Source organism: Lepidochelys kempii, chromosome 2, assembly GCF_965140265.1.
Source record: "Lepidochelys kempii isolate rLepKem1 chromosome 2, rLepKem1.hap2, whole genome shotgun sequence".
Lineage (NCBI taxonomy): Eukaryota > Metazoa > Chordata > Testudines > Cheloniidae > Lepidochelys > Lepidochelys kempii.
Window position 1 is genome coordinate 265792851 of NC_133257.1, and position 21453 is coordinate 265814303.

Consider the following 21453-nt stretch of genomic DNA (forward strand, 5'->3'; position numbering starts at 1 on the left):
AGACCTCGATAAGAAAGATCGCCTCCTTATGGAAAGTAGATTGTACAAAGCAAACAAGGAAGGGTCACACTCACCGAGTCTTTCTTACGAGAGCGTTCCTTTTTCATTTTTCCTCCTGCTGCTCTGATGCTGACCCTGTTCTCTCCTCCCAGATAACCCCGGCAGTTAGTTGAGCCACAGAAGCATTTCTGAGCCTCTTTGCTGTTCAAGGGGTATGAGTGACAGGTGAAGTTAGTTTGCAGAGGTTAGTAACAGATTGATGGCATTCACAGCAGGGTTGTTTTCTTAACTACTAAATGCATTTTAATTTTACTGTCCATGAAGAACAACTACTGTGCTGTACAATCACTCCTTATCCTTTCTTCTTTCCATTAAGGTGTTATTTCGAATGGCTACTGAAGAGCTATTGGAAAATTCTGAACAAATATTCTTAAGACAATTCTGTTTGTTATGTGATTCTTTTAATTTTTTCCCTTTCACTTTGTTCTGCTACATCGAACATATAAATGAAATGGTTTCTAAACAGAATGTTTCACACAGTTTCCCTCCTGCACAAGAAGGCAGTCTATAGGGTTATAAACCACTGTACATGGCAGGTCCTTTCAGTTCTGGCTGATGCAATCTCTCCCAAACGCAAACAAACTTCTTCAATTTCTTTATGGTTAGTGTATTCCCATATCTCCTTAATAGGAAGTTGGGCAAACACTTATGGAAACTCAACTCCAGGCTGTGTGTCAAGTTCTGACAGACAGAAAGCAAGATTTCATTCATTTTCCTGGCTGTTTTTAGCTAACTATAGTGCTTCTGTTTTTCTACCTGCTTCTCGGGGCCTGTCTTTGTTTTACTCCTTTGTACACTGCTTAGCACAACTGGAGCCTGATCCCTGACTACAGCAGTGCCTGCAAGCCCCAATATAAACAACCACTTTATCATTATGCCTGAAACACTACATGGTTAAGGCGGTCATGGCAGAACAATTCTAAAACCCACCTTGCAAAATAACTTTCTCAATAAATTACCTTGAAGATGAAAGTCTCATGCTTGGTCTCACCCAACAGGGGCAGGAGAAAAAAAGCTTTCTTCAGCAATTCACATGCTTACCAATTCTCTTGGTATTTAGGGAACTCAAAAATGACCGATTTAAAACTTCAGATTGCATAGAACAGTGACAATTTGGGGACTTGACTGGGTCCCCAGCCTGATTTTGTGAAAACCATGTTGTATTTCAGCTTCTATTTTGAGTGTAAACTTGTTTATGTCCTTCACCATAGACTGTAACAGTCATGTTGGACTGCATCATCACTCATGTTATGGAGTCTGGTGCCCGAATATGAGGCACATCAAGGGGCTACCAATTTTGAATACCACTCCCCTATGAGAACAATGGGTTTGCTAAAAAGGAGGGCCTAAGGGAAGCTGGTGAGTGTGTGTGTGTGTGTGGGGGGGGTGTTAAGAGAGGCAGGTGGGCTGGGAATTTAGCCACATGATTAGGGCTTTGAAGACAGCCAGTGAATCGCCTGACAAAGGAGACAGAAACTTTAGTTAAGGGCAGGGTTGCTCCAAATCCTCTCTCCCACTGGGAAACATCATCAAGAAGCAGAAGGACTGCATAAGGAAGAACCCAACCCCTCACACACACTGGGCCTAAGGACACACAGAAGCGGTGAGCATAGTCTCGGAGCAGTGGGGAAGTGTGCTGCCATTTGTACATAGATCTGTAAACCTCCTGTGCTGTCTCGAAGTGAAGCATATATATGTTTAAAAGGTTCCTTTGCAAAGCCTCAATATTCCTTACTTTATCTGCCACATATCCCTGAAGAGTTAAACTACACACCAGAGTACCCATGAGGGTGGCTATGGAGATAGCATGTATAGACCTCTGAGGAGATCTGAAGGGTTCATCACTAGTCTTGGGGCCCAGGGCAGCAGGACTGTGGGATCCACTGTACCAGAGGGGTGCCAGACAGGGAGTCTGCACCCTGGGAGTGAGACAGAGACCACAGCTACAGACAGTGTCTGGATGCTGCCCAGACCCAGTGGGCTTGCAGGCATGTGAGATCCAGGCTGGGTATAGGACAGCAAAATGGTGCCTGTCCATTGCAGGGACTCAACCCAGGTGGTAACAGTTTGTCCTGAATAATAACAGACTTTTGAATAGTTTGAAATAATTTGCATATGAAATAAGGTTATGGATTTTAGAATGAGCAGTACATTTGTTTCCTTAACTTCAGGAACACTTCCCTATGTGTAATTCTCTACACGCTCATCAGTGCAATACACCTAGGTGCAAGTGAGTGCAGAGGGTTGAGGAGATATTTGTTACATGTCAAAGCAAGTTCATGTGTCTTCATAATAGTTTGCATACTTCATACAAAGGGTTAACATTTTTCTGCCACTGTAACTCTCCTATATTTTCATCTGGGACAGCAGTTTATAAAATTATGTTAGTGGTACATTAAACAAATACTAATTCAGATGTACAGATGTATCGTGGGAGTTACAGTATGTTAGATCAAAAGTGGAAAGCAGTAGGAATGCTTGAAGACTGACTCTCCTAGTAGATGGACGGCCTCATATGGTCTGGTTTCAGAAGTTTGGCAAGGCTTGTGCTTGGTTACTACTTGGAATGGGTGACCACGTGAGAGTACTTGACATTTTGGAACAGGTGATTTTTTTTTTTTTTTTTAGACAAACTAAATTATTTCCAGCCCTCAAATTCTAAATATACAGTACCTTCTGACATGGAATGGTGTCTGTAGGAGTGGGCCATTCCACCCAAACCATACAAAAAAAGGAAGAGACTATTCATTAAACAAATAGCAAGATGTTTTAAAATGGTATTAGTAAGAATGTTTCATTGAGTATAAATTTCTCTACAATTCAACTCTGTTTAAGTTACAGAGTGCCTCATTCATGTGTCAGATACCACACACAGCAGAATGCAGAGGCATCACAGTATGAAGCAGGGAGAAAAAAGCATTTTGCTGTAAACCTAGGGTGAGAACTGGAATAGTACATATAGCTCTCCAAGTTAGAGGACTTTCAGATAAAAGTAACAAGTAGGGCATTGAGGGACCACTCTACAAGGAAAGACAGAGTTAAATAGGTATGCTGTAGCTTGTCTATGCATGGGGAGGCGGAGGGAGAGATAGCGAGTGGGAGAGAGAGCCTAAGGGGAGGAGGAACATGGTATTTGTCTACAAATATTTGCAAAGCTGTCAAACACTAAGGGGTGCAGGAGTGGAAAACAGGAATTATGTAAAACAGGAGTGCAGCTCAGATAGCCAGCAAGGGGATGAAGTTAGGAAAAGGAGCATATAAAGTCAGTATCTGGAAAACTCCTATATTATGGACGGTAGGACAGTCTCCCAAGGGAAATGGGGGAAGCCTCCAGATTTGGGACATTTAAAGGCAGATTGAAAGAAATATCATAAAATCTACACCATTAGACAGGACATTGACTAGATCATCCTATTTCCTTTTTCATCCCTAACCTCCAATTTGATTTCCACTGTTCACATACATTTGGATGTCTTTTCACTGGTCAGTTTTGCTGCACAATTTCTTAATTGTATGAGCACTCTGGGAGACCCACTCATAACACTGAAGTAGACAAACAGGAAAAATACCTACCCATATCTCTGGAACTGGTAATCGAATGTTAGCTCTGAGCCTGATGGAACTAGTTTGGTGGTGAAAAAGCCAACCCTTAGCTGTCCATTCACAGTCCACTAGAGCAGGAAAAAAAAATAGATGACAACATTGATTATTACAATAACCAGGCTTGACCCCAGTTTCTATATTCAATTAAGGAACTCTGGCAAGTGACATTGCTAATCCTCCAAGAGGCAGAAAACATCTCCGAAGGATCTTAAAATCCCAAATTGAAGTGTCTGTATTAGCCGGTTTCCAAGGTATATATTTATTTTTGAATAGCAGTGATTGAATGATAGAGAGGCAAAGGTCAATGGCAAATGAATTTTCTACTGAGTATGTTAAAAAAAACTCAGAAACAAAACTGAAAACAAAGCAACAGTAGGTTTTCTCTGAAGCTCACCTTTTGCGTCTCACAGTTTGGTTCACAGCTGTGGTTCATGAAACGGGAGCAGTTTCCTTTCTGGGTTGCATCTATTATCTGAAAGTGAAAAGTAATTATAGCAAAAAGCACTCTCTTCCTCTCCTCTGTGCTATGGTAGAAGCAAAAGGCATCATGTGTATGTAGCAAGGTGAAGGTGAAAACTTCAATAAGAATTTTAATAACTCTTTCCTGTTTCATGCATCAGCTTTGGAGAAAAAAGGTTTAGTAATAAAAATTGTGTATGAGAAAACAACACACGATTATTTGATTTACATTGCTATCCATAGTATTAAGAAGACAGTATGAATCGTTTATTTCTCCTGGGTTCTGGGGTTATTATTATTTTTTAAATCTTTAAAACTATTTCCCACCCATGCAGCCCCAACAACATCCACACCAGGAGATCGGAAATGTTTTTGTTGCATAGATCATGTTTTAATACAAAGATTGTCTAATGGACCACGTTGCCCCATGGCCAACTACAGAAATTGCTTACATGGAAAGGAAAATATTTAATGTATTTTTACAGACATGGTCCCCTCAGAGCCTTAGGGCCCATGAATCTTGCTTAGGCTTGTAACTATTCCAGATCCATGCAGTTAGGGCTTTAACTCCAAATGCAGGGATTTACAAAAGACAACTAATTAAGAACTACTAATTTATCAATAGCTTAAATTAGCTATAAGTAGCCAGTAACACTGATATAGCTCCTGTCAGGTAAAAGGGCTTAAATAAAAAACAGGGATTTGGGACTTTGAGAAAAAAACTGCTATTTGTACATGGCACATTCAAGTTGAGTCAACACTGTATTTACCTAGAGCTGTACACACACACACACACACACACCCTCCTACAAGTGTGTATACATTGCCACTCACCTCATCATTTTTCAGTGCCATGAAGTAGTAGTGAATGTTCTTACTTCGGGCATACTCTTTCACTCGGGCTTTGAACTCTTTGTGATCCAGCACTTCTCCACAGTATTCCAGCACAAACGTGTTACTACAAGACCCCAGGAGGAAAAGCATCATTATCCGCTTAGGAGCAAACCAAGTTAAATACCAAGGATGAAAGCTATTGTTGTTGAGACAAACTCACAGAACAGGCTGTTAGAGCTGTCAATATGGCTTAGATTTTTGTACTGAAACAAAGAGTTTTAAGTGCATTATACCTTGGACAATTGTGATTTTTTTAAACTAACATTATCACAGTTATTTACAAAGCAACATGAAAGGCACTTCAGAGAAAGTTCCTTGCTAAGCAGAGTCTATCATATAAACGCATTATAGTTTACTGAGGAAGTTCTTTGAGATGAAGAATATAAGGAGTTTCAGCAGAATGTGCACTGTCAGATTTGAATAAAACAACATGAAAAGCTATCTGTGATGGTTTCATTTTGTACCTTGTTGATCTTGTGGGCAGGGATGAACAGGGAACTACCTATCCTTTGTATTTTTAGGAAAAGATGAACCCCAAATTAGAGAAGGAAGAGACTTATTATGTCATCTGCTCCATCTCCCTCAGAGTCATCACAGGATCGCACCATAGAGTATATTAAATGGCAAAAAAACTTTATTAGCACAGTGTTATAATTGCTTGGTGATAGCTTGAGTCTTTCCAGAACATCGAGTTCTGCTATGCTAAAACTTCTGATATCCAGATATACAGAGTTAAGGTAAATGCCCATGCAACCATAACTCTGCCCCACTGGAGCTGGTAATAGCTACTGGGAATTATCTGCATTCCCTCAAGTTGTATTCATTGTGTTAGATGCAGCTGTATTGAATGATGGGAGGAAAAATTTGGAGCAGCTTGAAAGAGCTGTGATTGTGATCTAAGGAGATCTGTAATGAGCCCGCCCCCCCCCCATGTGTGGTATCAAAGGAAAGAGATACATAAATACCTTACGGTTCCAGTCTGCATCATTTCAATACAGAATTGTATAGACTGTGTCAGTTGCAGGGCACTGGGGACCTCTTGCCAGTAGCAAGGTAGAGTATGAGAGCAGTCTGTGGATTTAATGATGGGTAGGTAGAAGAAAGCATAGGCTTAGGTGGCATTCTGTGTGCAGGGGTTGTAAAAGGGTATGGCGTGGTTGTAAAGTATCACAAAGGGTGGTATTCTGACTGGGGGAGGAGGCTGCATTTGAGCATACAGTCCGCGCAGGTAGTACCTGTCTAGTACAGTGAAAAGGTTGAGTGGCAGTATGTGTGTTAGGACTGTTGTTGCTCAAAGAGGACAGAGTTAAGATTGCGTCAGCATTGTATTTCCTGGTTTTCTGAACTCAACGTTCTGGAAGGGCATAAGCTATCGCCAGGCAACCTTAACTTGGCGTTAAAAGTTTTTTCTCCCATTTAATTTCCTGGCTTTGTTGAATAAAAAGAGAAATGTTTTTGGTAGAAGTTGGTGGTCATGTAAGCAGTTGTAGTTCTCGCCAAGGTTTGCAGCTGATATGCTGCTATGGCTAGGTAATAATCAAAAGACCTAGCTTTTATACAGGCCTTGTTTATCAGTAAATCTCAAAGAAATGTAGATCATTACCTCCATTTTACAGATGGGAAACTGAGTGCAGAGAGGCGAAGTGACATGCCCCAGGTCACCCAGCAGACCAGTGGCACACCTAGGAATAGTCTCACTCCAGAGGTCTTGCCACTAGACCTCACAATTGCTACATGATTCCACAATGAACCTCCCCACTCCTCTACATTTTGTTGTAGTAGAATGGGGATAACGACAGTGCTTTGAAATGTTTGCAGCATCTGGCTGCTGCCAGGGCCTGTAAGAGAAATCTCATCCATGGTCTGTCCCAAAACCTTGACAGTTTTTATTACATGGTCATTACAGTAACTTTAAGCGTGAGAGAAGAATGGTGCCTCTCTCTCCTCCTGCCCCATCATTCCCCACAACATGTAGCCCTCCCAACATTTCCAGCTATCCCTTCCCATCCCATTAAGCCATTAGCTGGCACCGTAGAAGCCATTAATATGTAAGAAGTTGCTCTTTGCTGTCTCCCGTCCTATGCTGCTGCATATATGTATCAGAGGCAGCAGCTTACTGGAGGGCCACAAGCTACCTTGGTTATGTAACCCAAGCTGCACACTCAGCTGGGTCCCTCACTCTCACTGCCCACCTCCAGCCTGGGACTCCTGCTGCTGCTTCAGCCAGGCTTCCTCAGCCATGCCCCATGTCCACCCAGTCCACCCTTCTTCCAAACCAGGCCCCACCGCCACACATTCCAGTGATATGTATCTGAACTATTCACTTCCTGGATTTCAGATGTTTAAATTTGCATTACCTTCACCACTCCCACTACTCCAGATGCCAGCCCACATGGAGGGGCAGGGAGATGGGTTCAGACACCCCAAGTGGAACAGGGTCCCCCAGATTCCAAGGGAAAAGAGCCAGCTGGAGCCATAGCACACCCATCTGAAAACTCTTGCTACCAACTGTCGCAATGGGCAGGGACAGGGGCTCAGGCCCCTGCAGAGGCCTCCTAAAATGCCTCTCCCCATGTCTAGTGTGGGGGGTTTTGTCCCCTTCCACTCCCCCCAAAAATACTTTGATTACATTTCCACAAAATAAAAAACCCTGGCAGAGACAGATTTTAGCAATATGCCTCCCAAGCTTTTCCAGATTTCTGAACAAAGTGGGACTCAAACTAGCACTAGATGGGTCAGGTTCAAAGGACTGCTTATCCTCTTGAGCGATCCCACTACTGTGAAATTTTGAAGGTTAACAATCCTGTTAATGCCTCTGGACATGCTCTGTGTAGTCTATTAGGAGTGAGAATAAGCACAAGTCGTGAGGCTTGCAACAAGCTGAAAAGGAGAAGCAAACTTTTTCAAATAACGTTTTAATTTGATTTCCCTCAAAGGGCTGGTGGGTGCTAGGCACTCTATTGGGGCAACCCTCGAGTGCTGGAGACCCTGATGCAACGATGTAAGCCCTGATTTGATCTCTATCTGTGAGCAAAAAAGGTTGCCAGATTCTCTCCACTTTAAGAAAGCTGGAATTTTTGGGGGATGATGGTGGGGAGGGGCTGTATATCAGAAATGCCCTGATCTCCAAAATAGTCTCCAAATTTGGACCAGTAACAGAACCTGGTGCCCCCATGAGGCACACCAAATTTCAAGTCAATCCGAGTAACTGTGTTGATTTGAGAGCACTTAGAACAGTCAAGTTCCAAGCAGAAAAATGGCTTTAACCTTAACTCCAGCAGAGCTGTTGCCCTGCTACAGTTATCCAGGGCATTCTCCAATCTGGCTTGAAATGCTTCAGGCTTTCCACACTTCCCCTGGCTAGTAGGCTGCACTGTCGAGAATTTTTTCCTGATATTTCCCTTTTCTTAATGTCATCCCACTAATCCCCGTTACACTCTCTCATCACATCCTAAAAAACTCCTTTCACTCCCTAGAGTTTCATACCCTGCAAACATCAGAGGATAGACTGGGAGGAGGGGGCTCAGCAGGGAGGTAGTGACGGTACCCTCTTGAGCACCCCTCGAACTGAACATTCCTCACTTGCTACACCAAAGCATGGACCCTATGCACCCCATTTTCCCTGAACTCCTGTAATCTGTAGTCTAGACCATCTATACCCCAACCCACATGTCTGTTACCCATCTCTTCTAAGATCCTGTGTTCATAAGTCAGGCTCCTCTATTCCATCTCCCCTGACCATTTATCCAATAAACCAGGCCCCTGGTATTTCAGAAAGCCACAACTGAGATCACCGAGACCCCATCACATGATTCTCTCATGAAGTTGCTGGGTTTTTCCCTGGCTCTGCCTTGGGGTAGGCACAATGAGGCAGAACTCAGCCTCCTGGGAAGTTGGTAGCAAGAGTTTTCAGATGGGTGTGCTATGGCTCCAGCTGGCTCTTTTCCCTTTTACAGTCCTGACTGCACTTTCTGTTGGGCTTTTATGCTTCAGCACAACTCTGAACTCAGCATCATTGACTCTAGGATGGGGCGGTGGTGCTACCATCAGGGAATGGGAGCACAGAGCACAGTGAGGAGAAAAACAGCAGCACTGAGCTAAAAGAGTACCTGCTCTAAAAGCACTGCAAACCAGGCTGGGCCAACCCAACTCCTGGGTTTATGTCCCTTTCATCCTTGCCAAACTATACAGATTTTCTTCTTTACATTTTTCCTCCTAAGTGAGTCCTGTCTCCTCAATATTTTCCTGCTCCTCCCTGAATTCATCCCCAGTTTGCATACATTCTCTGATATGAAGGAGCCCAGTACCAAATGCACTATTCCCAAAGAGGTATAGAGACTCACCTCTGGGACAGCTGTGGAGGTCTAAACTGTGATGCCTTTGCATACCCAGGCCAGAATCAATCAAAATTATTTTTGATAGTATATTACACTGCAACCTGGTAACTGATTTACTAGCCATGGTCACACCTCTCAAGCTCATCCTTATCAAAACTTTGTACAACTGAGAGGAGTAGATTATGACTACTCTCAACAGTCAATACATAAGATAACCATAACTTTGAAAGATTGGTTATTTACCTTTTACACGGACTTTCAGTACAGAGGTTGCCAGTTAAACATATTGCTTTAAATATGCAGCTCAGCATTCACTACATTTTAAGCACTATCGTGCTTCATTTGTGAAGGACTGCTTCACATTAAAACTCACCCCTGCTGTCTTCCTCATGCAAAAGCTCACGTAACTGACAGGACAGCAATATTTCTAGCTGCTACAAGACCAAATGTGTCCTCTTGTAAAAAGCTAGCAAAGAACTTCTGTTGGGTTCCTAGCGTGCTTCAACAGAAGCAAAGAATCAGAATTTCCAAGGGAACATTAAAAACTCCAGGACACCAGAAGATTGCTACATAGCAAAATACAAGACAGTGTCATCTAAAACTTCCCATAGTCACATGCACTTGAGACAAAACAGACTTACTGGCTGGCTCCCTTTCACGGCTGTTTGAATCGCAAATTTCAGAGTCTGATGCAATTGCCAATGCACAATTTTGGTTCTTCAGAACAACCAAGTGTGCAACTACAAAAGGTTTTGCGGGAGAAAATCTAACTGCCACATTCTATAGAGAAACACTTGAATTTTCTCTTTGCATTCTGAAGAGATATGAAATATATTGGGGGGGGGGAGGAAATGATGCTGTCTAAACCATATAAGCAGTCAGGAAAATTTATCCAGTATTTAAGGCATAGAATTTACCTTTAAGGCCATCACAACTTAGCCTCTCCCTATTTATCCACTTTTGTCTCTAATGAAGTCTCCCCTTGCCTCCTTCACAGTCCATTTTGTCTGCTTTCCCCATAAGCACCCTTGCAACTTCTTCCAAACTGCCTCTTCTGCATGGAATACCTGCCCTAAACTAGTCTATGCAGACACTATCCTGTCCTCACATCAATGCCCCCCAACAACTCCTTTCTACTGTGCTCATGGGAAACAGCCAACTCCTAAGTGGGTAGAGAGCCAGTAGGGACTTTTCAGATATATTTTAAGAAAATTTAACTGACCTGAAACCACCTAGCTGTGCACATTTCACTTATATAAAAGCATATTCCTCCCATTACTTTTCTCCGTGTCTTTCTTCTGAGTATCACACTTTGTTACACCCAGCTGTTATGCCTGTGAATGCAAGCTCTTCGGGGCAGGGCCTGTAACTCTGTACAGCATCTAACACAATGTGGCTCCAATACTAATGGGGGGGGGGTCTCTTGGCAACATTCTAATAGATTTGTATTACAATCATGCCCATAGGCCCTGATAAGGACTGGAGCCCTTTTGTACAGTGCCTAGTGCAAACACATAAACCCAGGGCCCTTGCCCCACAGAACTTTCAAATTTAGAGAAGTAACAAGGTGGGGGGGAGAGGGGAAGGGATATAGTCAAATATATGTAGGTTAACAACGAATGAGTACCAGCAATATCATATGTAGTACCATATGCCCCACCTGCCATCATTAAATGGCTGATTTCTCAAAAGCATTACAGCAGAGCTGGGTGTGGAGGGGAGATATGAAGGATGTAATATGACTGTGGCCTTACAGATCAGTTCAGCAAGAGAAGTCAAAAATGTCTCCCATGTAATTGGCCTCAGCCACAAGGATGGTGGTGTAGTCACAGTCAGAAAATTAAGGGGAATAGAGAGGATTTCAGTGGACAGATCTGGAGTTCAGTTTTGGCCACCTGAAGTTTAAATGTCAAACAGGCTGTGATGTGGGATTAGCTAGAGGGAGACAAGTCAAGTGTGGAAAGTCAGACCCATGAATCATCAGTGTAAAAATGGTAGTTAAAAGCATGTGAGTAGATGGGATTACCCAGAAATAGTCTGAAAAGGGAAAGAGGGGAGAGGACCAAGAACCAATTCCTGTGGGATCCCGACGCAGACAAGGCAGGGGAGGACGAAGAACCAACAAAGGTAGCCAAAGTAGTGATCAGAGGGGAGGAGAGATAGTAGGAAACAGAGTCACAAAGAGAGACCATAAGATTTCAAGGAGTATGTGACAAACAGTAGTAGAAACAGAGGCCAAGGAGGACAAGAATGGAGGACTGGCTATAGCATCTAGCTAGGAAAAGACTGTCAGTACTTTTGGGGAGAGTAGCTTTGGTAATATGGAGAGGACTGAAAGCAGACTGGAGGAGATCCAATACTGCAGGAGAGGAATGTGTGAACAGCTGTAAGAGGCATATTCAATGAGCTTAGAGGTGAAGGGCGAAGGAGAGGAGAGTAGGTGGGGCCAAGGTTGTTTAGGATGGGGGAAATTCAGCTGGTTGACTATAAGTAATGAAAATGAGAGAATGCCGGCAACTTATTTTCCATTTGTTGAGAAATAACTCAATTAAAGGTCATATGAAGAGGAAAGCCTTACGATGGGAGATCTTTCGCAGCTCTCAGTCCCCAGCCTTTCTTCTCAGTCAGGATCACTTCAACATCTGCATGCTGTTTCCTCTGGAACCGCCTGTTGGAACAGTAGTCCCCATTTGGGCACCTGGAAGAACTAAGTAGAGGAAACAGAACAATCAGCTCCCAGTGGGTTGGCAGTGACAACAGAAGCAGCTTGGGAAACAGCTGGGAAATAGACATGAACCAATAAATAATGAATTAAGTGCAAAACCCACAAACATATTTCACTATAAAGAAATGTAACCACCTGACAACCAATGTTCAATTTTGAATAGTTTACATTTAGACAAAGATTTTTTTAGAACCACAGCTTTACTGTGATTAAATCAACATACTGGCATCTGTCCTGTAGATTTTATATTGCTTCTCCCTGAGAGACTGCCCCCTTCCCTGCTTCTAGAGCTTGGACTGATCAGAGATCCAGCCTCTTAGATACTACAGGGTCCATATCATTCATCCCTCTTCTCCCATCTTACTTGGTAACAATCATGTCTCCATCTATCAGGAAACAAATCTGACTGCCAGTTAGCTGTCAGTGCAGCTCCTTTTGCCCAGTTCTTTGCCTCCTGCCAACTGAAAACATGGAGCAGCAGTTGTCTCAGCCCTGCTACCACTTCCTTCCAAGCAGGAGGACTCAAGATAAAGGGACGGGAAAGAGCCTAGTGAGAGAGGAGAGGTAGGCAATAGAAGAAAAAACTGAAAAACATGGCAGCTGCAAGGAAAGCTACTCTTCCCCTGTTCCAGCCTCCCTCAAGCCTAGGTTGCAGTGCATTGAGCCTCCTGAGCAGACACTTCAGTGCTTTTGTGATAAGCTCAGAGACTAATATGAGACTACTACACTCATTTACAAGCCCTAAGTTAGGATTTAAATTCTGATCTCCAAAAGAAAAAGGACAACGTATCAATATATGTCACTGCAAATGGCAACACAAAGATAATGAGCTCCATTTTGACATCTCACCTAACAGTACTTACCATTCTATCATGAGCAGGCGATTGAGACAATCTTCACCACAAGCTACCTCCCCTTGAGCTCTCTCTTCTTTGGAAAGAGGCGGACATTCACACTGCATTCGCTTGATATCACGATGGGATTTGTTCTTCTTCCTGTGGGGAGGTTAAGGCAGCATTATAACATATCAATATAGACAAAAATCACTCCATCTAAAATTAACTCAATCTTTATCATTTGCTACTGGACTAAAATTGATTTACTCTTTAGAAATCACTGTTCAGCTATTCAGCTTACATCAACATGATGTAAGAGCAGTCAGGAGCATTATTTTCTGGTAAATTCATGACCAGATACGATATTCAGAAAAGACTGCCAAGATGTTAACGCAACGTATCTATTCTCCACCTCTTTTTAATGCACACAATCCTATTTTAATTTCATTGCAGCTACACACTGAGTAATGGTAAATGGTAAATGGTAAATGGAATTAATCTTAAAATCTTGATAGAAATTAGCCTGAGCTAGGCTGGCACAAATGATAGGCAGAGACCATTCTAAGTTACCACGATTTATGTAGAAGAGATAGGTGGGGAAGTCTTCAGAAAGACTGTACCCATATTTCAGGGGCAAAACATGCTTTCTGCCCCGAGTTCGTGCTGTCCTTCGGCAGCCTAGAGAACCAGAGAGCAGGACTGGGAATCAAATTTGTGGTTTTTGCATCACAGTGCAAGATACACAGCTTCTAGAGTGCTAATCATAAATGGTTTCCTAAATGGGGCCTATTTTTTTATTTTTTTTTTGGTCCTGAAAAGGATAAGACGTGGACAGAATGTGGCTGAAGAGCATCATAAAGTGCTACTTATTACCTCATCAAATCGTATGAGAACAAGGAATCACTTGAAGAAAATAAAAGCCATTAAATTTAAAAGAAATTAAGTATTATTTCACAGATCATACAATAAACCTGCTGAGTTACATACCACAGCTAGATTTCAAAGGGGCAAAATTATTAATGTTTACATATAGCATAAATTAACTATAATCAAATCTCGTTCAGAGTTTAAGTTCATTGCCACGAGGGCAGAGACAGGCACTTTTATACACATTCCTTTACAGCACTAGACAATTGTGTGGGTACATTTCTAAGAGGGAAGGGTTGTCTGGCTCTGAAGCATCATGTTATTAGCCATTCCTGGAGCTTGGAAACCAGAATTTACGGTTCAGTGATCAGATACAGTAAAATACATCAACTAGTCCTATGCAACAGGAAATAAAATAATTTGCAATTAGTTGTCACCTTTTAAAAATTCAGACTGAAATTCTGGGTGTGTTAAAATGATAGCTAACATGTTCTTTATTTAAAAGTGATTACATATATAACATTTAAAACCCACACTGATGGTGCAAAACCTCTCTTCCTGCAGTCAAGATAGCCATTCACCTGTCTTGAGAAAGAAATCTGTTGCCTGAGGCCATAAGCAAATGGATATGTCAAGCCCTGAAGAGAAGCTGCTGGATGCTCCAGGCTCTTGTATACTCACATGAAGTTCAGATGAATGGTGTATAACAAAAAAATGAGGCAAAAAAATGAAAGCCGTTCTTACAAACTGCCATGGGTACATGGATATGTATGACAATAATAAGTGCTAACTAGCGTGGACTTGAGCAGCCTCAAATGCACCCATGATTTTCAATCTTCAGCTTATCAGGCTACTCAACAGCAAAGACAACCAATTTTATTTTTTTTTAGCATTGCATGTGAAAATTAAACCAGCATAGCTAATTAATATTAGCAGGAGCTAAATTCCTCCAAGCACTTATGACTGTCACCCCTCTATTTGGCTACACTTTGCTATTAGATGTTTCTATGGACTGCCAGTGAATCCAGGATTCAGCTGATCCTTACCCTTCTCTCTCCACACCCCTCATGGCTAATCCTTCCTGTTCTCTATGAAAAGCTTTCTTAGGTGGTGGAAATGTGATATTCCCTCTTTCGCATCACTCTACTACTGCTCGGAGAAGATTGTGATATCTTTCTAAACGCCCTATCAAACGATAAACTGAAATGTAAATTATTAGAAGCAAACAAGGTGAAAATCCATTAGTTACCTTTCTGTTAAATACACATTTTCTTCAATGAGGTCAAAGTAACAGGGCATTTTTCCTTGCTTGGCACACTCCTTCCAGCGTTGCGGGTCTCTGAACTCTTCCATGATACACAGTGGGCGAACCACTGCTGAACCCTGAGGCAAGGACTCCGACTGCTCCCCCTCTCCATCTGTTTTTACTTTCTTTCTCTCTCTTGGGTCTCCATCGCTCTCAGAGTCACTCTCTAATTCTTGCCTTCTTTTCTTTGGTGGTCCTCGCTCTTTCACATCATTTTTTTCCAAAATTTTTGCCTGTTCTTTTTTCTCATTTACAACTGTTGGCTCCTTTGCTGAATTACTGCTGATCTCATGTGCCTGCACAGAACCCTTTTCTTTATCACTGAGAGAATGAAATTTACTCGACTGGCTAGGAAAGTGAGCTTTGCAATCATCGACCCAATTGTCATCCTGTTCATACTCTTCGTGGTCCTCTGTTAGGGAATCTGGTACCTGCCCTTGTATTCGTTCATAATTAATTCCAGAGGGCCTACTACCAGACCTTGGGTCCCAACAGCCATTGCCTTGCCAGTAATTCTGGGAGCCACTGTATGATCCTGAACCCTGCTGGCAAACGTAACCCGAGTACATTCCATAGCTGCTGTCGGGCTGCTGATATGTGCTACTGGGTTTCTCTGGTTGAGAGAAGTCCCACCCCAGGCTACCCAAGTCCTCTGTTGAATGAAAACCATCCAGTTTGGAGAACTCTCCTGTGCCAGATACATTACTGAACCCACTCTTTCCCTGCCTGCTGTCTGGCTTGGAAGAATGTGTCTGGTGCCTAGATTTATTTTCAGCACTTTCAAAGCTCTCAGAAAAACAAAATGACTGCTCATCTTGCTGTCTGCCGACCGGTCTAGCTATGGACATCAATTCTTTCAATATTCTTTCATCTGGATTTGGTTTGCCATTAGAATTTGATGTTAGGTCTGTCTGACTTGTACTATCAACTCCATCACTCTGAGGCTGAGAAATATCAGGCTGGAGATCTTCAGCTTCCTTTCTATTGAGCTCAGTAGATGTTGCTGGACTCTTGTCCATTCCCCTAGGAGGAGAACACTTGTTCTCAATATGTGGACCATTTTTATTTGCTGTATTTTCTGATCTTTCTTCATAGTAAGGTTTGCTGGACTCTGGCCTATTGTCTTCCCAATGATCAGAATAGCGTGTATTACCTTGGCTGCTCCGAGACGAACAAGGACTACTCTCTTCCATACTTAGAGTGGAATTCTTAGGAATCACCACAACCGACTGAAGACGGTTCCTTGGAATACTGTCATCAGAATCAGAATCCTCTGTATCACTTTCTTCACTGTCCTGCTCACTCTCACTTTCTTCCGTATCAGAATAACCATCGTTATGAGCAGAAATGAATTCAGAAGCATTGCCACTACTGTCACACGTGGCCGCTTGCGCCGCAGTTCCTGTTTCTTCTGCAGTCGCAGTGACATCACAAGATGGACACAAAGCTTCTGAAAAAGCAGAAGCCACCAGTGACTCATTTTCTTCATCCTTGCCGACCGAGACTTCCAGAGATTGGTCTTTAAAGTCATCAGACCTGGTTCTTTCAGCGAAGATGGTAGAACTTTCCTTAGCTGGTTCCTCTTTTTCTAGGTGTTCTACTGGTATTTCTAAATAATATGAATGCTCATTTTTAAATGATAGTTTTCCTTTTTCTAAATCAGGACCAATCTGCTGGGCATCTAATTCAATTATCTCAGTTTCAGAATGTTGCAAGCATTCTTCACTTTCATTCTGCATGGCTCTATCCAATTTGGAAGCAAGGTTTTCCTCTGGTTGTGGTGTAATAATTTCATTGTCTAATCTGATTTTCAGGGAGCATTCTTCTTGAGAAGAATCTCTGCTTAAACTATCTACCGTTAGGCTCAGCTCATGGGAGGGACTAATATCATATAGTTCATCTTCACATGCAGACTTTGTTGAATTTTGATCCTCCGTGTTTTCATAATCACATGTAACTGTTTGTGGCTCTACATGAATGTCCATTAAAGTTTCTTGAGTAACCTTTATATCTGTGGACTCAATTTCAACTTCTGAATGATACAAAGAAGGACTAGTATCATCTGAAATGTAGCAAAAGTCTGAATCTTTGGTTCTGTTACAAGGAGTTGCCAGATCATCCAATTTTTTAACTAACATTTCAGAATGATCTACATTTGTAACAAGAGAAGATATAACTTCATCTTGCTCTGAAGGAACTGGAGCCTCTCTTTCTTTAAATGAACTGTTGAACTCAGACTGTATATGAGACTCATCCAAATCTTGTTCTTTAGATTTATATACATTTTGAAATCCATTAGATGGCAACACATAAAATGTATTACTTTTTATCAGTGGTGATACCTCTGATCTACCGAGACTATCATCAGAAGACATTGCAATAGCCTCTGTTTTGGAGACACACAAAGTTGCCAAGTCATCAGACCTACCCTCTGGGGACCCATTTATATTCAGTTCTATGGGACAATACGTTCTTAATTGATCACGTTTTACCTTTATTAAATTTTCTGGTTCCTTAATACTGTCATGGCAATCATTTCCTATAAGTTCAGACTTCAAATTAGGAGAACCATCTTTTGACTCATCTAGCTTTTTAAAAGTAGGTGAATCATTTAATTGACTGAATGGAGAAACCATCTTTTCCCTTTCAAACTTTTTTATAATAGTCATTCTTAACTCATTGCTTTTTAGACAAGGTGTCTCTAAATCTAAAGAATTAGACTGGTGTTTGATTTCTTCAACTGATTCTGTACAACAGAAAGAACTTTTAGACTTATCAGACTTTGGTGCAGAAGTCTTTGTGGGGGTGTACTTATAATAGGAAGAGTTCACATTACTATCAGGTTTAGAATGGGATGTCCCCCTTCGATAACCCAGCTCATTAAGGGGAGAACACCTTTTTGATACTTCACTTTCTGAAGTCCTTTTTGATTCTCTATCTGTTTTTGAAGACTTTCCTCTCCTCTCTGTTTCAGCATAAGACGACTCTGTTTTGCTGTCCCGGTCTGATTTAGAATAGGAAGAAGAAGTTCTAGAATCCCTGTATGAGGAGGAATGAGATGACGTACGCCTTGAGTCACTAGATTTGGAATGGGTCCTCCTATACTCATCTTCTGAATCAGAACTCTCTCTTGTCCTATTATCTGTGTAAGAACGTGAATACCTTGTCCTCTCTCTATAAGGGGAGCTTCTATGGTATCTTCGGTCAGATTCATAATAATGAGAGCGTTCTGATCTTGAATAGGATGAGCTGGTTCTAGAACATCTGTCAGACCTAGAACGAGAATGAGACCTGCTTCGTCTTCTGTCCCTGTCTGACCTAGATCGGGAGGACATATACCTAGAGTCTCTCTCTGGTTTTGGGTGGCTAGAATGTTTTTCATCTCTGTCCGATTTAGATCGAGAGGAAGATTTCACCGAATCTTCACTTTTGAGAGAAGTTGAGCTCTTTTTCGGATCTCTTTCCTTTTCTGTGCTTGTTGATATTTTTAATTCATGTGATCTCTGACTTGAAGAAGTCCTTATAGAATCTTCATCAGATTCAGAACCCAGTAACGTGGCATCAGATTGAGAAAATTTCCTCTTAGAACCCTGCTTTTTGGAGCACAGAGAAACACTTTTTGAGCTGTTCGAAATTTCTTCCTCCTTCCCAATATGGGAATCTTCCTGCTGTGACGTTATTTCCATTTGCTCAGACATATTTTGAGTTACATGTTCTTCGGCACTATTAGATGCAGAATCCTGTTTAATGTCCAGTTCTAAAGTTTCTTTCGTGACTGCATTTGATAGCTCCTTTGAAGTTTGGACTTCTGATTCTACAGGTGGCAGCAGAAGCGGTGCCGCTGTTCCTGACGCGGCTCTTGGCGACTGGGGCAAAGCTACTGCTGTTAGCACTGGTGCTGGTGGAGATGCTGTTTGTGAGAGCGGTGGAGATGGGGTCAACGGCCATTCTGCTGCTGCCGCCACTTCTGCTGGTGCGACAGCTGCTAGCGAGGGCAGTGGTGCTACAGCAGCCAGCAGGGGCTTTGCTGTTACACTGAGCAGATGCTTCTTAAAATGGATCTTGCCCAATTCCACCTTAGGTTTCGGTGGTGAAGATTCTTCGGCTGAAACAGAGGCATCCCCCAGGTCCATTTTAATTTTGGGGGCGAAGTCAGTTGGAAGGGGTGTAGCTGGGGAGTTCTGAGTTTCATTTTGTTTTTCATTTCCAAGAGCAGTCAGAAATCTGTTCTGCAAGGTTTTCTTTGTTAAACTAAAGCTGAAAGACACCTTCTGTCTTCCTTGTTCCTCGAGGTTAACCTTTGTCTTGGTGCCTTTGGGCAAAAAGCGGCTAGAAGCAACACCTTTGAACACTGGGCCTTTGACAAAACCAGCTTTCTGCACATGTTCAGTCTTGCCCTGCAATAAAAAGATAAGCAGTTAAAGGAATAACTGCACTCTGCATACACTATCAAACAATAACCCTTTAACTCATGAATTTTTAGTGATCATAAAAACAACAACAGATAAGCTTGGCTGAAGTCAGAGATAGTGTGGCCACACTAAATTCTAGAACTGGGTCTCTTCTGTACAGAATCAATTATGCAGTAATTTTGAAGTTTGAACAAAATGTCTTTTAGGACCTAGACAGGACCCATTCAAAAATTTAACCCATTTCTCTTAGTTTAATATATTAAATCCTTTACCTCTATTTCAACAGTTGCACAGCTCCCTGTTCTGACTTCAGAAAAACTGAATGGATCACAAACTATACTGGATTGCCAAGATTATGTCCATTTGTTTTCACTTCCTAGAAGACTTTGTACTGTGATGCAGTAATTTTTCAGAGCAAGTTAGTTTGCAAGTGAAATTTCTGACAAACTCACTAAAGTTAGTTTTCTCCAGTGAACTTACATCATTCATTGGTAATTTCTAATGAGTTGGGTGATAGTGAATGGAATTACTCTAATACAACTGCCTTCTAGAGGCTCCATTAACAATCAGTCAGTCATTCACACTGTTGTCACCTCCAGGCCAAGCTACTATAACAGTGTACTTGGATGTAACCCTGTACAATACAGCTGTCTAACTTGTAATTTGGGATAAAATCCAAATAAGGTGCTAGTATTTTTCCACCAATTCCATTGGTTTTCAGACGCATTTCAAGCGTGGTGGGAACTTACTGAATTGTCTGGGAGCTGGTTATCTGAGCAACTACCTCTGTCTCCTCAGATAAAATTGGAATGCTCTTGTGATGGAAGAGAAACAGAACTCAGAGACTGGCAATAAAACTTTGCCAATAAAGAGCTCTTCCCCTTTGGAATTCACTTTCCCCATCAGTCCATCAGAACCTGAAATCAGCAGTGTTCAGTGCATGAACCAAAGTGGGCTGATTTGATTTGGTTTTTGGACATACATTTTTAAACTTCGGGCTTATCTACACACAAAAATTGTATCACTTTAACTATACTGGTATACTAACAATACAACCCCCTACTGTGGATTCTACACTGGTTTAAAGAGGGGTTTATGCCAATATAGCTTATTCCCATAAATCCAAATTAGGTGTCATACTGGTATAACTATTTCATTAAAATAATTACACCCTTAACTGAAATAGTTAGAGCCGTACAGAACCGGTGTTGACCAAGCCTTAGTTCCATAACTACTCCATGAACACTATTCCACCCTTGGCAACAGCATCCGTTTCTTGCACTCCATTGTGAATCACTTATGTTCTTTGTTATCATTTAACTTTTGCAAAACAGGACTAGTTGCTAAGGCTACAGGCCCTATGGTAAATAATTAAATGGACTTCAGTGGAATTGAAACACCATGGCATTTCACCTACTTGCTATACACAGTAACCAGTTTTCATAAATATAATATCCTCCATAGTACTTTTAAAAATAGCAAAATACAGTAGGTCTAAATTAAAGATGATGATCTGGAACTTCAGACACAACTATTAAATGTTGAGTGTCCAACCTGAGACATGTAAAGGGGCTTGATTTTCAGGAAAGGTAGAGCACGTTATCTTCTGAAAATCAAGCTCCTTTAAGGTATCTCAAATTTGAGCATCCAAAAATTGAGACCCATCACCACCAGTCACTTCTGAAAATGTAGGCCCACATGCCTGTTCAACTGCAAGATATAATATTTGAGCATGTCTCTCTCATAATCATCTTTGAGAAGGATACTCTAATAAAGATATAGAAAGTGTTAGCAGATTTGTTTCTCAGGATTTGTATGCAATGTTCCTTTTTTCTTCTCAGTGACATGCAAGAATTTTTTTTAAAGATGAACTATAGGCTTACGAGCCAAATTCTCCCCATAAGCATAAAAGGTGAATTCACCCCATAAATAATTTCAAACCACTATTTTCTTC

The 21453-nt window shown here is 41.7% G+C and overlaps 1 protein-coding gene across 6 annotated transcripts in view; it reads right to left on the reverse strand.

Moving 5' to 3' along the window:
• SETD2 (SET domain containing 2, histone lysine methyltransferase) overlaps window positions 1–21453 on the reverse strand; it is a 153608-nt gene that overhangs the window by 94670 nt on the left and 37485 nt on the right. For all 6 annotated transcript variants that reach the window (XM_073334861.1, XM_073334859.1, XM_073334863.1 and 3 more), the window contains 7 exons: window positions 15031–19484; window positions 12942–13073; window positions 11932–12060; window positions 4957–5080; window positions 4058–4135; window positions 3634–3731; window positions 75–201 (listed from right to left, as the gene is read on the reverse strand). In XM_073334861.1, coding sequence (XP_073190962.1) covers window positions 75–201; window positions 3634–3731; window positions 4058–4135; window positions 4957–5080; window positions 11932–12060; window positions 12942–13073; window positions 15031–19484 — 5142 coding nt within the window. The remainder of the gene's footprint in view (window positions 1–74; window positions 202–3633; window positions 3732–4057; window positions 4136–4956; window positions 5081–11931; window positions 12061–12941; window positions 13074–15030; window positions 19485–21453) is intronic.